General features: G+C 40.0%; 1 protein-coding gene across 13 annotated transcripts in view; it reads right to left on the reverse strand.

The window, feature by feature from the left end:
* The window catches only part of CASK (calcium/calmodulin dependent serine protein kinase), a 454745-nt gene that overhangs the window by 50917 nt on the left and 387362 nt on the right, over positions 1 to 16466 (reverse strand). For all 13 annotated transcript variants that reach the window (XM_055123462.1, XM_055123473.1, XM_055123468.1 and 10 more), the window contains one exon: positions 6624 to 6702. In XM_055123462.1, coding sequence (XP_054979437.1) covers positions 6624 to 6702 — 79 coding nt within the window. The remainder of the gene's footprint in view (positions 1 to 6623; positions 6703 to 16466) is intronic.

A 16466-nucleotide genomic window follows, 5' to 3' on the forward strand; every position in this document is an offset into this window, starting at 1 on the left:
TTCTTGGCTCTCTGCTCTGGGATCACTCCTGGAAGTGCTTAGGGGACCATAAGCAGTTCTGGGGATTGAACCAGGGTCAGTTGCATGTAAAACAAATGCCCTGTGCTATGTCTCTGGTCCTATTAAGATATTATATAACTTTAGCATATGCCAAGTTAAATATGCATAATAAAATTTCAAGGAAACTGGAACAGTACTGAAGTTCTAAGGTACCGGGGGGGGTGGTAAATAAAATTAAAATGAAATAGGGTCAATTAAAAAATAGATAAAAATAGCTAAAAAGGCAAAATGACAGAAACAATGATAGTAAATATTATTGGACTATATCCATTAGAAGACAGAAATTAGCAGAGCTCATTAAAAGCTGAAAAACCCAGCTTTGGAAAGGATCCCAAGAGATATAGTGATGCCCACAAGTACAGAAGGACTGGAAAGAAAAGGACAGAAGATATGTTATAAAGCACTGAAATAAAGCTGGAATAACTATGTTAAGATTAGATAGACTGTTTTAAGCAGAAAGTATTATCAAAGACAGAATTTTGTTCTTTTTTTTTGTTTTTGTTTTTTGTTTTTTGGGCCACACACAGTGGTGCTCAGGGCTTAATACTGGCTCTTGTGCTCAGGGATAGAACAGGAGTTGAACACATGCAAATAAGTGCCTTATTGCTCTCTCAGGGCCCAAGCCAGATTTTTAAAATTGAATCACGGTGAGACATGCAGTTACAAAGTTGTTCATGATTGAGTTTTAGTTATACAATGTTCCCACACCCATCCTTTCACCAGTGTACATTTCCCACCATCAATGTCCCCAGTTTCTCTCCAGCCTCACTCCCCCACCGCCTGCCTCTATGTCTCTATGGCAGACACTTTTCTTCTCTCTCTCCCTCCCTCTCTCTCTCTCTCATTTTTCTTTTGTTGCCCAGAATCATCATTTCCAACTATCATTGTCATAGTGGTCCTTCTCTGTCCTAATTGCACTTCCTCTCCTGCTTTGTGGCAAGCTTCCTACTCAGAAGCCAGATTTTTAAAGCACTTCAATGTACTTAATGGAATAGTCTCAGACATAAAATCCAAATTGAGAAGTCTGATAGGTAGAAACTGATCCCATTCAATCTTTCAGCAACAACTACAATCACAACAATTGCTACCATAGGATCTTTCAACAATTACTACCAATTAAAATAGCCAAAATTTTAAAGGATATTGAATTATATGAAAAATGAACAATCCAAAGCAACTAATCATATATAGAACCTTTTATGCAACAGTTAAAATAATATCTTAAGATTACAAGACCATTAAAAGTTATTAAGGGGCCGGAGAGATAGCACAGTGGGTAGGGCGTTTGCCTTGCATGCGGCCGACCCGGGTTCAATCCCCGGCATCCCATATGGTCCCCCAAGCACTGCCAGGAGTAATTCCTGAGTGCAAAGCCAGGAGTAACCCCTGAGCATCGCTGGGTATGACCCAAAAAGCAAAAAAAAAAGTTATTAAAGTGTTACAACGCAAAGCAACTTTCAATAAACCTCAGAGAAATGGTGTTAGACTACATTATCTGGCCAGAACACAATTAATTTAGAAGTGAATTATAAAAAGACACATAGAAAATTCTCCTAAATGGAGAAAATAAAAACATGTCTACATAATTTGTGTGTCAGTGATAAGTGTACTAGAAATATAAAAATATTTAGACTGAACTCAATAAAAAGCTTTAATAGAAAATCTGGTAGGACACAGATTAAATAGTATCTGGGCATTAGTATTAATTTATATATTAGAAAAGAATAAATGAATGATGCATATAACTTTAAAAATTATATTTCTTGCCAGTAGAAAAGAGAGAGAATAAAAATAAGGTCATCAAACAATGAAATAGAAAATAAATATACACTAGAGAGATCTCAAAGAGAGTTTTTGAACAAACCCCTGGAAAAGCTGATTGAGAGAAAAAAGACAAGATACAAAGGATATTAGGAATGAACAAGAGGGCATCGTTTCAGAGATGGTAGGGAATGAAAAGGTAAGCCTAAGAAGACACATAAAAAGTTTTAAAAGAATTCGGACCACACAACCTTGTGGTACCAGAGATAAAATCTAGGCTTCTCATATTCAAAGCCTGTGTTCTAGTTAACTGAGCTATCTCTCAAGCCCCAAACTTAACACTGTGTTTGGAGGCCACACCTAGTAATGCTCAGGAATCACTCTGGCGGCACTCAGTGAACCATTTGGGGTTCTGGGGTTTGAACCTGGATAAGCCACATGCAAGGCCAGTGCCCTATCAGCTGTAACTATGGCTCTGGCCCCCCAAACTTAAGATATTTAGGGAAAACGTTGTCAAAACTCCCTCAAGATATAAAAAGTCTGCATAGCTCTATGACTCTTAAAGATACTAAAGCAGTTACAAAAGAAGTTTTCTACCACACAAAAACATGAGGCCCTGATAGTTTTATAGCTAAGTTACAGCAAACTTTTAAGATTCAAATCATTCTAGCAGTATACAAAGTCTTTCATCGAACTCAGAATGACAGAAGATTTTCCAAGTCATTCTATGTGGTTGATTTCACTTTGAAACTAAAACCAAACAGAGAAACACAAGAGTGGAACATTAACTACAAGTCAGTCTCACTCATAACTATAAACACAAAAATCCTACACAAAACATGTATACAGGATAGATTACAATATTAAAAAGTACTAAGGTACATTGAAGATAAGGTCGGCAAAACCCTCCACGACATTGAAGCCAAAGGTATCTTCAAAGCTGACACGCCACTGGCCAAGCAAGTGAAAACAAAGATAAATAAATGGGACTATCTCAAACTAAGAAGCTTCTGCAACTCAAAAGAAACAGTGACCAAAATACAAAGAGAATCTACAGAATGGGAAAGGATATTTATGCAGTACCCATCTGATAAAGGGTTGATAACAAGGATATACAATGCACTGGTTGAACTCCACAAGAAGAAAACTGCCAACCCGATCAAAAAATGGGGTGATGAAATGAACAGAAACTTTTCCAAAGAAGAAATCCGAATGGCTGAGAGGCACATGAGAAAATGTTCAACATCACTAATTATCAGGGAGATGCAGATCAAAACAACAATGAGATATCATCTTACACCACAGAGACTGGCCCACATCCCAAAGAACAAAAGCAACCGGTGTTGGCGTGGATGTGGGGAGAAAGGGACTCTCCTTCACTGCTGGTGGGAATGCTGACTGGTTCAGCCCTTTTGGAAAACAATATGGACGATTCTCAAAAAGTTAGAAATTGAGCTCCCATTTGACCCAGCAATACCACTCCTGGGAATATATCCCGGAGAGGCAAAAAGGTATAGTAGAGATGACATCTGCATTTCCATGTTCATTGCCGCTCTGTTCACAATAGCCACAATATGGAAAAAACCAGAGTGCCCGAAAACAGATGATTGGCTAAAGAAACTCTGGTATATTTACACAATGGAATACTACGTAGCTGTCAGAAAACATGAAGTCATGAAATTTGCATATAAGTGGATCAACATGGAAAGTATCATGCTGAGTGAAATGAGTCAGAAAGAAAGAGACAGACATAGAAAGATTGCACTCATATGTGGAATATAAAGTAGCTGAGAGGTACAAGCTTACAATGTTGCGATTCCTGGCAGACATTTCTCTGGACTTAGTTACTAAAATACTAAAATACAGAAATCCAAAACTATGCTGCTGCTGGTGCGGCCTCCTGACCTCATATCTCTTCATTCTCAGCAATGGAAAACAAATTACCAAATGCTTTCTTTTCAGCAGATCGATTTTAGGGGGGAGAAACTCCAAATCAATAATAGTGAATTTTTTGTTTAAATATTGAATGTAATCAAAGTAAAGTGAAAGTAAAGTGAAATTTACCAGTTACACATGCGGGGTGGGGGGCTGGGGAGGTGGGGGGAAGGAGGGAGGTATATCGTGATTCTTGGTGGTGGAATATGTGCACTGGTGAAGGGATGGGTGTTTGAGCATTGTATAACTGAGACTTTAACCTGAAAGCTTTGTAACTTTCCACATGGTGAATCAATAAAACAATTAAAAAAAAGTACTCAAAGACTAATCTGGGTCTGTCTAGAAATGCAAGGATATTTATCACTAGGAAATCTTTTACATTCACTACATAACTAGATGAAAGAAAAAAATCATTACAGCAGATGTAAAAAACTGATAATTCAAAACCTAATTACAACTAATGCAAATCAACAAATAATACAGGGGAACTTTCTCAGTCCTAATAAAAATATGTACTAAAATCAACACTAAATATTTGGTAGGGGGAGTTGGGTAACATTCAGCTCTCAGGAGCTATTCCTGACTCTGTGCTCAGGGATCAGTCTGGCGGGGTCGGGGGCGTGTCGTGTCAGGGATTAAAACAGTGTTGGCCTCTTATGAGAGCCTTAACTCCTCTTTGGCCACTAACATTAAACATTGTTAGTAGAGGAAGTGGTATAAAGGTCTGTCACTGTCATTGTCATCCCGTTGCTTATTGACTTTCTTGAGTGGACACCAGTAACATCTCTATTGTGAGACTTGTTGTTACTGTTTTTGGCATATCAAATGCGCCATGGGTAGTTTGCCAGGCTCTGCTGTGCAGGCGGGATACTTTTAGTAGCTTGCCGGGCTGTCTGAGAGGGGCAGAGGAATTGAACCTGGGTCGGCCACGGGCAAGGCAAATGCCCTACCCACTGTGCTATTGCTCCAGCCCAGGTGTAAAGGTACATTTTAAATGTAAGAGTAAGACAAGGATATCCAACATAACCACTTTATAAGAGGATGGAGAGATAGTACAATGGGTAGGGTGCTTGCCTTGCATGAGGCCAACCCAGGATTGATCCCTGATACCATATATAGTCCCCTTAGGCCCTCCCTAAATACAGAGCCAGGAATAAGCCTGGAATAAAGTTGGTTGCTCCCCACTCATCCCTCATCCTTAGCCAGTGCAATAATATAAGAAAAAGAAATTAAAGAAATAATGATAGTGCAATAAAACTGAATTTTTATCCAAATGTTAAAAATTTGTACTGTCATTTAATACCAGATATATTCCTGTGTGACTGCTGTTCACTCACAAAGCTTATAGAGGTCCCCAAAAGCCACAGCAACACCAGAACCATTTGTCTACTTTGCAGTCATCTCTAAAGAGACTGGAAGACACTAAGATGTTTATACAGTACTATAGCTTCTTGCTTTCTGTGACTGAGGAAAGAAATGCTAAATACAAAAAAAACACACCCTGATCTCAATGAAAGGAAGTTTAATTTTTGAATAGCCTCAAAATACTAGAAAATAGGGGCCAGGTCTTTAAAAGAAGAGCTAAGCTTACATGTCCAAACCCTGCCTACTCAGGTTAATGGAAGTTCCTTTCTTAACAAAATTATTCTTTGGGCCAGAGAGAAATAATGCAGCAGGTAGGGCACTTGCCTTGCCTGTGGTTGACCTAGGCTTGATCCTCAAAATACCATATAGTTCCTCGAGCACCAATGGATGTGGCCCAAAAGGAAAAAAATCATTCTTTGTGCATTTCAGCCCCTAGCAAATTCTGTCCTCAAAATGACTGCACTTACAGTAGCAGATACTTAATTGCAGTTAACTCTTACTCTACCATATCATTTTAATTCTTTAAATCTAACCTGAATTTCTTTCATAGTTTTTCCTCCTCCCCATCCCCCTCCCATTCTCCTTCTCCTCCTCCTCGTCCTCCTCTTCCTCTTCCCCTTTCTTCTTCTTTGGTGGAGGTCACATCTGGTGATGCTCATGAGTTAGTCCTGGCTCTGCACTCAGGAATTATTCCTGGCAGTGCTTGGGGAACCATATGAGATCAAATCCAGGTCAACCGAGTGCAAGGCAAACACCCTACCCATTCTATTATTGATCTGGCTCCAGTTTATCTTATTCTTGACTCAGTGAGAGAGCAATTCTTGAAGCATCACTCAAAAATGTACATATGTGTATATAATTCAATATTCTATCCTGGAACAGATAGCTTTGATCTATCCTGCTTTGATAGAATACTTTTCTTTGATAAGCTGGGACGTCAAGAACGATTTAGGGATTAGAGAGTTAGTACAGGAGTTAAGGAGCATGCCTAGCATGTGGCCAATGCTAGTTTGGTCCGAGCCCCACATTTGGTCCCCTGTGCATTTCCAGGTCTGGCCCTGGGAATTTTCAGCATGAACATGGTGGCAGTGGGTATCTACCAGCACCACGGGATCTGAGCAGCACTGCATTCTTGGACTTTGGCATCAAATCATTGGTTTGGTGGCCAAGAACTCCTGGAAGCCCTGGACCTCCAGAGTACCATCTGGGAGGTTTCCTACCAATAATGCAAAATAAAATAAACAGTGATTCAGAGAAGCTCCAAAACCAGAAGAGTAACATACTCTTCCTCCATTATCTACAGGCTGGAGTCAAGGCAGATGACTAAGAACAAAGGGAGGCCAAGAGTACTGCAAACCTAGGATAGATAACTTAAACCAATCATTTCTATGGACCCGAAATTAAACAGATCTTTTATTTGAATCATGATGACATTTTCCCCACTAGGCTATAGAAAGAAAAAAAAGGTTAAGGAAGGTAAGAGAGAATCTCATGAAACTTACCTTGCCTGTGAATCATGCCTCCATGCATAATTCTTGCAACGATACAATGATTTAGCTCATTCATTTTTAAGGTAATTCCCTGCAAAATGTTAAGTGAAAATATAGAATTACAATGGGAGAGAGCACTTCTTTTCATATCTAAAATTCTACTTATAAAAGTTAGGAAAACATTGTAAGACTCCTGGAAATAGGAGACTAAATTCTCCATGAATCCACCATGACAAAAATAGTAATTTTGGTATTTTGTGTGCTATAATAACCTGGTTACATGTGACATAATGCTTTTAATCTTTTAATTATAATCATCTTTGATGTGGCCATTTCTTTTTAGTTTTTCAGTCACATCCTGGCTCAGGGATTACTCCTGTATGTGAACTCAGGAATTACTCTTGGTGCTCAGGGAACTACAGGGAATGCTGGCCATTGAACTTGGGTTGGGATCGATTTTTTTCTATGATAAATTCGTATTCTCCAGTTACCCTTCACTTAGTCATAATATTCCTTAGAAATGGGGTATCATTTTAAAATTTATATTCCTGAGGGATACCAGTCTGTAGTTTTCTTGTAATGTCTAGCTGTTTTGGTATCATGATGGCGTTTGCTTTCTCCTTCATTAATCAGAATCTTCATCATCAATGAATGAAAACTGGGAATAATTCTTTCGCTTTCAATGTTTTGGATCAGTTTGTGTACAATTGGTATTTATTCTTCATAAGTTTATTTATTCACCTATCATGTTTATTATGCCTGTAGAAACTGTACTGTTACTTCCTTTCTATTAGGTAGTATCTTTTGCTTTTAATTTATTCTAACATAAAGCAGAAACTGAAGTCGCTGGTTAAAGATTCACCCCTCCCCCTGTCCTTCATATAGGTACAATACACTCCTCTGTATTGCTTTAATAGTCTCGTCTCCCACACATTCTGTTATGTAGTATAGTTTCATTTTCATTCACTAAAAATACTTTAAAATTTTGATTTGATTTTTTGATCCATGGATTATTCAGATGACGTTATTTCATTTTCACATTTTCTAGATTTTCCAGAGAGTTTTCTGGTTATTCATTTCTAATTTAATCCCATTGTGTCTGAGAATATGATCATATAGCCACTCTAGCTTCCTTTTTTCTAGATACTCAAGCTTTTCTGTTAATTCTTACCCAAAAAGGCTATAGAAATTAGTCTAAAGTAAAGAGACATGTACTGCACATATGCTCAAATTTTTATTTCTGAGGAAGCACCTATAAAAGTAGATAAGTTAAGGGCTGGGGGTGCAACCCAGAGGCAGAACTCCTGCCTGGTATGTGTGAGGCCCTGAGTTCCAAACTTAAAATTGCAAAAAGAAGACACAAAAATTAAAGAATTAAAAAATTAAAAAAAAGAAGACACACAAAAAAAGACCCACTAAGAAAAATAATTTTAATAGCTTTAAAACCAGTATTAGGGGCCAAGATGTGGCTCGGAAAGGAAGAGACATGCCTTGCTCTAGGCTCAATCCCCAGTACTGTGTGGCTCCCTGAGCACTGCCTGGAGAAATCCTGCGATCCTTAAACACTGCTGGGGGAGGCCCTGGTAAACAACTAACCAAAGTTAAACAAATAAAACCAATAGCATAGACTGGTTTTCTCAAAGAAAGGCCATTGTAGTTTTAAATTGCTGGTTGTAGTTGGTTTTCTAGGCTTCTTTATGTATTCTATTGGGATAAAAATATAAAGGAGTTTCATTTAGAAAGTCTTCTGTTTCATTTTATTTCATGGAGTGGTCCTAATTTCCACCCCTCCCCCTTACAAATCTTTTAACGGGAAGTAGAATATTGTTACAATATCAACTCCAGTGTTTTTCGTTCTCTTGAGTCACAGATCAGAAAGGCAATGTAGTTTGTCCTCGTTTTCTTTTTTTGCTTTTTTTGGGGTCACACCCGGCAATGCACAGGGGTTACTTCTGGCTCTGCACTCAGGAATTACTCCTGGCAGTGCTCAGGGGATGCTGGGAATTGAACCTGGGTTGGCTGTGTACAAGGCAAATGCCCTACCCGCTGTGCTATCACTTCAGCCCCGTAGTTTGCCCTCTTTTAAGATCAGACATAAGAATTCTCATTGGTTGATTTGATGGGAGCAAGTTCACTGCAGGCTTTGAGGAGTAAGTAAGACAAACTATCTGGCATCTTGAGTATCATGCCCTCTGCAATCCTCTATTTCACCATATCCATGAAGAAATCAAACTTATCTAGGTATCTGGAGGGAAATTTAGCATGCACCATGGAGAAAAAAAATGTAGCAGACTGTGGAAAAAGAACATCTCATGTCACTGAAAGCAGCCTTGGTTAACCTGCTCCAGGTCAAACTGATATGGTAAGAGTTTCATTCTTGTGGTTTAAAAAAAATTGCTTATCCTACAATAGGCCCATGCTTCTCCCATTAATGTTATCATGGTATATTTTCTTAAAGCCTTATGTTTTGAAACTGTTTGTTATTCAGTATGAAACATTACTTTAAAAAATACAGGCCTCTTCATCAGTGGTCTGGGACACATGGGGCACGGGGCACTTCTGGCCACACTCGTTGGTGGATTGGTGCTCAGTCCAGTGTTGTTCTGCTTGGACTATCAGGGCTGGGGGCCACCAGGGCCACACTCTGGGGTTCATGAGGTGTTAGGGATTTAACTCTGGGCTTTATGCATACAAGGCATGCTTTCCACCTTGATATCTCCCCAACCTGTCTAAAGCATTCCTTCCTTCCTTCCTTCCTTCCTTCCTTCCTTCCTTCCTTCCTTCCTTCCTTCCTTCCTTCCTTCCTTCCTTCCTTCCTTCCTTCCTTCCTTCCTTCCTTCCTTCCTTCCTTCCTTCCCTCCCTCCCTCCCTCCCTTCCTCCCTCCCTCCCTCCCTCCCTCCCTCCCTCCCTCCCTCCCTCCCTCCATCCCTCCCTCCTCCCTCCTCCCTCCCTCCCTTCTGTCCTTCCTCCTTCCTTCTCCCTCTCTCTTTCCTTCCTTCCTTCCTTCCTTCCTTCCTTCCTTCCTTCCTTCCTTCCTTCCTTCCTTCCTTCCTTCCTTCCTTCCTTCCTTCCTTTCTCTCTTTCTCTCTCTTTTCTTTCTTTGTGTTGGGCAGTGCTCAGGGCATCATATAGTGCTGGGGATCAAGCCTGGGGCTCCTGCAATTTGAAGCATTAAAGCATTTCCTATTACCAATATATAGTTGTTTTTGTCCTGAGTCTATCTCTATTTTTTATTTCACCCCCTACAGCATATGAATTTAATACATTCAAAAACAGTGTCTCCGCTTTTTAATTTGTGGAAATTGAGATAATTTTCATTTAATATAATTGCTGATACAGTCAGGAATAAATGCATCTTATTGCTATTTGATTTCTATTTCATCTTTTTAGGTCATGCCATCTTTCTCTGCCTTCTTCTGAATTAAGTTTTATTCTATTTCTCTTTGATGTTATCTTATTAACTATAATTCTGGTTTGTGGCTTTGGCTTTGAAGTACATATCTTACCATCTTATCTTTAACTTATCACAGTTGACCTTCAGGGGATATTACACAATGTCACCAAGAGTCTAAAAACTTTATAAGAGAACACTTCTGCTTCTTCCTGCTGACCTTTCTGCTGCTGCAATTAGACAGTTTACTTTTATATATGCTATTATCCCCAACACAGTTCTATTAGTTTATTTAAATTGCTAATTCCCCTACAAATTCTACTGAGACTTTTTTAACTTTTGGAATGTCTGAAAATGTTTTGAGTTGACTTTCCTTTCTGGAACATTTGTTGGGTTCAAAATTCAAAGTTGTTTTTCTTTTCTTTTTATTACTATTGGGGTTTCTCCTGCTTCTTCTTTTATTGATTTTGGTTTGGGGGCCACTCAGCACAGTTATCGTGTCTGGGGACTGAGCTGTGGTCTCCTTCATGCAAAGCAATTCTTATATCTATACCCCTGTATGCAACAGATTTTTTAAACCTCTGACTGCTTTTATGATTTTATATTTGTCTAAGCAGTTTGATTGTCATGTACATTAGTTTTGTTTTTCTTGTGCTTTTTGTGGTTAGGGTTCATTGTTCTTATATCTGCAGAATTATTGTTCTCATCAAGTTCAGAGTATACAGGTTTTGTTTTGTTTGGGGGCCACACCCGGCTATGCTCAGGGGTTACTCCTGGCTCTGCACTCAGGAACCACTCCTGGCGGTTCTCGGGGGAACATATGGGATGCCTGTGATTGAACCCAGGTTAGCTGCTTGGAAGGCAAGTGCGCTACACATTGTACATCTCTCCAGTCCCAAGTTCAGAGTATACGTGGCCATTATTCTTCAAATCATTATTCTGTCTCTTCCTCATTCTCTTGTTCAGAGTCCAATTAACCACATATTAGGCTGTCTGAAGCCATCTTAGAGTTTAGTGATAATCTTTTCATTTAAAAAAATGTTTTTTTCTCCTATGACATTAAAAAATCTGCCACCAATCCTATAGTATATCTTCCTGTTAATTATAATCTCTTTGTCAGTTCTGTGTCAATTTTGTTTGTTTGTTTCCACATTATGAGTTAAATTTCCCTGCCTCTTGTATGCTTAATGATCTTTGATTAGATAACAGATATTTAAAAATTTTTTTCTTTTTTTTTCCTTTTTGGGTCACACCTGGTGATGCACAGGGGTTACTCCTGGCTCTGCACTCAGGAATTACCCCTGGCGGTGCTCAGGGGACCATATGGGATGCTGGGAATCGAACCCGGGTCGGCCGCATGCAAGGCAAATGCCCTACCCGCTGTGCTATTGCTCCAGTCCCGATATTTTGAATTTTATCTTGCTATCTGCTAGATTTTAAAAAATCCTAGAAATATTCTTAAGTTTGTCCTGGGATGTATCTTAGTTACTTGGAAATAATTTGGTCCTTTGTGTCTTATTTTCCTGATTTGTTAGGGAGGTATAGAACAATTTGCTGAAGAGGGATAATTATTCCTCATTACTGAGGTAAGATCACCCTAAGCATCTTATACAGCGCTCCGTGAATTTAGGTTTCTCTATATGGCTGACGGGGACAGGGAGAGTGTTAGATACTCTTTCAAGGAAAAACCATCCCAAAGGATTAGAGCCCTTTACAGATCATTATAGCTCTCTCTCTCCCTCTCTCCCTCTCTCTCTCTCTCTCTCTCTCCCTCTCCCTCCCTCCCTCCCTCCATCCCTCCCTCCCCTAGTCCATGTACTTTGGGTGCCTTGGTCTTCCTAAATTCAAGGAGTCTGCCTGAATTAACTCAGTTCTGCCCTCCCTGTGATGAGGTTTAGAAACTCTCAGGGCAGTGAGCTGGTGCAATCATACTTTGCTTCCTGTCTCTGGGCATTACTGCCCTTTGTTGGCAGGATGGACAATGTCTTGAAAACTATTTTGCCACATATTTTGTCTCTTTGCAATCTTTTTGTTGTTGTTGTTGTTTTAGATGAGAAGGTAAATCTGGTCCCTGTTGTCATCTTGAACACAAGCAGAAGTTCTACCTATCTAATTTTAGATAGGTATTATTCTCGATGGACTGGAGAGATAGCACAGCGGGTAGGGCGTTTGCCTTGTATGCGGCCGACCCAGGTTCGATTCCTCCGTCCCTCTCGGAGAGCCCAGCAAGCTACTGAGAGTATCGTGCCCGCACAGCAAAGTCTGGCAAGCTACCCATGGCATATTCGATATGCCAAAAAAAAAACCCAGTAACAAGTCTCACAATGTTACTGGTGCCTGCTCAAGCAAATCAATAAACAACGGGATGACAGTGCTACATTATTCTCTATGGATTAAGTTAGTAGTCTTCAGCCACTAGTTCAAGGTCTGATGCAGACAGGAAGAAAGGTTGAAACCACTGGATTAGCACCTTGGTTATAACTATTGGTCAGTGGACAGGTCTGCAGGACAATCTATCTCAGGTATAGATAGATTGAAGAACGCTGGGTTAGATGGCTTTCATGCCAACAAATTTTGTAATTATGCCTGGTTTATCCTAAAACCCATATGGGCCTTTAAAAATAGTTATTTATTTATTTATTTTTTATCACACCCAGCAATTATTCCTGGCTCTACACACAGGAATTACTCCTGGTGGTGCATGCAGGGGTCATTTGGGATGTCGAGGATTGAATCTGGGTTGGCCACATGCAAGGCAAGCACCTTACCCGCTCTACTATCTCTCCAACGCCATATTTGTTTGTTTGTGTTTGAAGCAAGATAGTTCTTATTGAAAGAAAATTTACTTAAAAAGATGTTAGGGGAGAGAAAGAAAAGAATACATGTTCAAGAGAGAACACAGGTTTGAGAGAGCAAGCCTAATACTGACTTTTACATTTTTAATTTAGAGTCACAAAGTTTGGAATTTGTAACAAACTCCTTGGCTGAAAACTGGTTTTGAATTTGAACAGCTAAGGGTAGAGATTCAATCCCATTTTCTTCATTGGACAACAATGTCCTGTTAGAACGCTCCATGAAACTCTTTGTGACTTTATCATCTAGACTCTGATTTTGCACAATTTCACAAAATGTAATGGTCTGATTCCTATTCTGCAGTTCTTAGAAGTGGTAGGCAAGCAATGTGAGAGACTAGGTCATCAAAATCTTTCTTGTCCAAGCATGCAATGGCAATGCTTCAAGTCTCATTTCCAACTGCACACTCAATCAGCATATATGGAGAGGTGTTTCCAGAAAAAAAAAAACGCTGCAAATTTATGTACTGTACGACAAATCTGATTTCATACAGGAAATGATAATACAATGGGAGTTCCATAGTTCCATTCCTTTTTTTGGTGGGGGAAACATACCTAGCGATGCTCAGGAGTTACTCCTGGCTCTGCACTCAAGGATCACCCCTGGAGGTGCTCGGGGGACTATACAGGATGCCAGGGATTGAACCTAAGTCAGCTGAGTGCAAGGCCCGGCCCCAAGGGAGTTCCATTTTCAACATTGGTAAATGAATATATTCTTTCAATTAACCGCTTACTGTGAATCTGTTATATAGCAGATGCATTATATACAATTGCTTGGCATAATACTGATCAAGACAGATTGTGTCTACCATGACTAAAGGAATCTAACCTTAAACAAAATGGAGTTAAAGCTTATTGTTTTGTCTGCTCCAAATATTTCTCTGAAGTGAAGGACTGATTTATGTTCTTTGTTTCCATGTTTCTGCATCTATGCAAGGGATTGGCTCAGTTTGGGTTGGGTGCCTTAAGTTTCTCCCTGCTTAGCATAAACTGCTGGTAAATGCCTTCATCCTCCTATCTAATTGGCTCAAGTTTGGTCTTTATCACTCGCAATGAAAGGAATGCCAGTTGGGGCTGGAGTGATAGTACAGCAGGTAGGACATTTGCCTTGCATGCGGGCAACCCAGGTTCGATTCCCAGCATCCCATATGGTCCCCCAAGCACTGCCAAGAGAAATTCCTGAGTGTAAAGCCAGGAGTAATCCCTGTGCATTGCTCGGTGTCACCTAAAAAGCCAAAAAACGTTTATTTATATTATGAACAACTCTATGAAAATAAAATTAAATTTTTTTTAGAAAAGGACTCCTCAGTCAGTAGAGAAATACCAATTCCAAGTGGAACCTCACACTTGCAATGGGAATGATTTGACCTTGTGAGAGATGGACTGAGCATAGCTAGACATATTGGTGAAGTCCCCCAAAGTAATGTAATGCTCTCAATAACTAAGTAAGCACAAGAAAGCATATTAAATGTGATAGGCAACTGTGGGGCTGGAGCGATAGCACAGCGGTAGGGCGTTCACCTTTCATGTGGCAGACCCGTGTTCGATTCCTCCTCTCCTCTCAGAGAGCCCAGCAAGCTACCAAGAGTATCAAGCCCGCACATCAGGGCCTAGCAAGCTACCCATGGCATATTCGATATGCCAAAAACAGTAACAGTAAGTCTCACAATGAGAGACATTACTGGCGCCCGCTCGAACAACTCGATGAGCAACGGGATGACAATGACAGTGACAGTGACAGGCAACTGTGAGCAGATCCTTGAATAATGTCATTTCATTCAATGTCATTTTGTTAAAATGTTGATGAGAGAAAAAAAAACCAACAATTACCACAGTGAAATGATGTAATTCAAGGACATTCTTTTGTCCTTCATCCTTTTGCTCAAAGTTGCAGTTTCCTACTTGGAACAATGAGGGACTGCTGTATTTTATTATTGAACAATAAATCTTACAAAAAGAACTTCCACTTTTAAGGCAACTGCTTAAATGGAGAATAAATAAGCAATGTCATTAGGATCATAGGAGAGAGAAAGGCTTCTCTTTTTTCCTGTTTTTTTTTTGACCACACCCAGCAGTCCTTAGGGCTTACTCTGTGTTCAGGAGAGGGGCTTGGGGATCATATGGAGTGTTGGGGCTTGACCCGGGGTGGCAGTGTGCAAGACAAGTCCCCTTTCCATTGCATTATTATGCTGGCCCCGAGAAAGTCTTATTTTTCTTTTTTTATTCTTTTTGGGTCATACCCAGCGTTGCACAGAGGTTACTTCTGGCTCATGCACTCAGGAATTGGCGGTGCTTAGGGGACCATATGGGATGCTGGGAATTGAACCCGGGTCGGCCACATGCAAGGTAAATGCCCTACCTGCTGTGCTATTACTCCAGCCCTGAGAAAGGCTTCTTTAAGGAGATATTATGGAGGCATTTCAAAGCCATTTCATGCTTTGTGAGAAAACTAGTATTCAGGCTGAAGCTTCACACTTTGACTCAGTCTAGTTATAATCCTGTACACAGAAGATGAAGCAGCTGTCGTTGCACTCCTGTGGAACATAATGATCACCAGACAGTTTGGTGGTTCCTTCTGGTGGTCCTTTCCATTTTCCTGTCTACATTACTTGGTTGAGGATCATCTATTCTTCTTCCCTCACTGACAGCCTTCTCTCCTTTATCATTCTCTCTTAACTATTCTGGTTAAATAAGCTGTGTGAAACTGCATAATTATTTTGGTAAATGTAGGTAGCTTTGTGGAAAGCAAGTGCTAGGAAGGGCCATGCCTTATTTATCATTATTTCCCTGGCATCCAATACGGGGATCTGCACACAGTTGGCTCTTAACAAACATTTGCTAAATGAGTAAATGAATATGGAAAATGAATGCAGGGATATTAGGCTTTCCAAGCTGGGTATCCTTGGGGATCATTTATTTGGCTAAGCATGCTTTTGGCATTACTTACTAAGCAAAGTATGAGCAAACAGAGGCCTGCTGACATGAACTGATTTGCTCAAGGCACCCAAAAGCTGCTCTGGCTTGTACTCTAAAGCCAAAGAGCTGATCGGAGCACAAAACAGAAAAGAGCTGATTTGCATCACCCTCTGCTTGCTGCAAGAGCTAGGAGAAAACAGTTTAACTAGCAAAGAAGAGTTGGTGACAGTTACAACCTTCCGTGTCTAAAGTTGAGTGTTCTTTGGACATTATAATAGGAGAAGCATAGCTCTGAAACTCTTCCATTAATATGCAAAGTCATGGGAAACTCTCATTTGTATTTTGTACATCCCAATTTGTATTTTGTACAACCCTTTTTTCTGTTTTGAGGAAAAGATATGAGTGCATGAGTTTGAATGCTTTTCTCCTAAAGTGATGATTACACTTCCAGACCTGAAATTTCTACCAATGTGCTCCATCTCAATAGGTAACCTCATTGGAATTTCTACTAATCTCTGTCTCAATAGGTAAGCTCATTGTGCATTCACATGGTTGTGAAAGTCTAACATCTCTCTCCTTCATCCCTACTGTCTAGCCTTCATCATGGTAGAATGTATTACTCTTCTGTGAAATCAACTGACTTCTTTCCAGCTGGCACTCCTCTAATTCTGAGCTCCATCCTATGTCTCCTGTAT

The sequence above is a fragment of the Sorex araneus genome, chromosome X, assembly GCF_027595985.1.
Source record: "Sorex araneus isolate mSorAra2 chromosome X, mSorAra2.pri, whole genome shotgun sequence".
Taxonomy (NCBI): domain Eukaryota; kingdom Metazoa; phylum Chordata; class Mammalia; order Eulipotyphla; family Soricidae; genus Sorex; species Sorex araneus.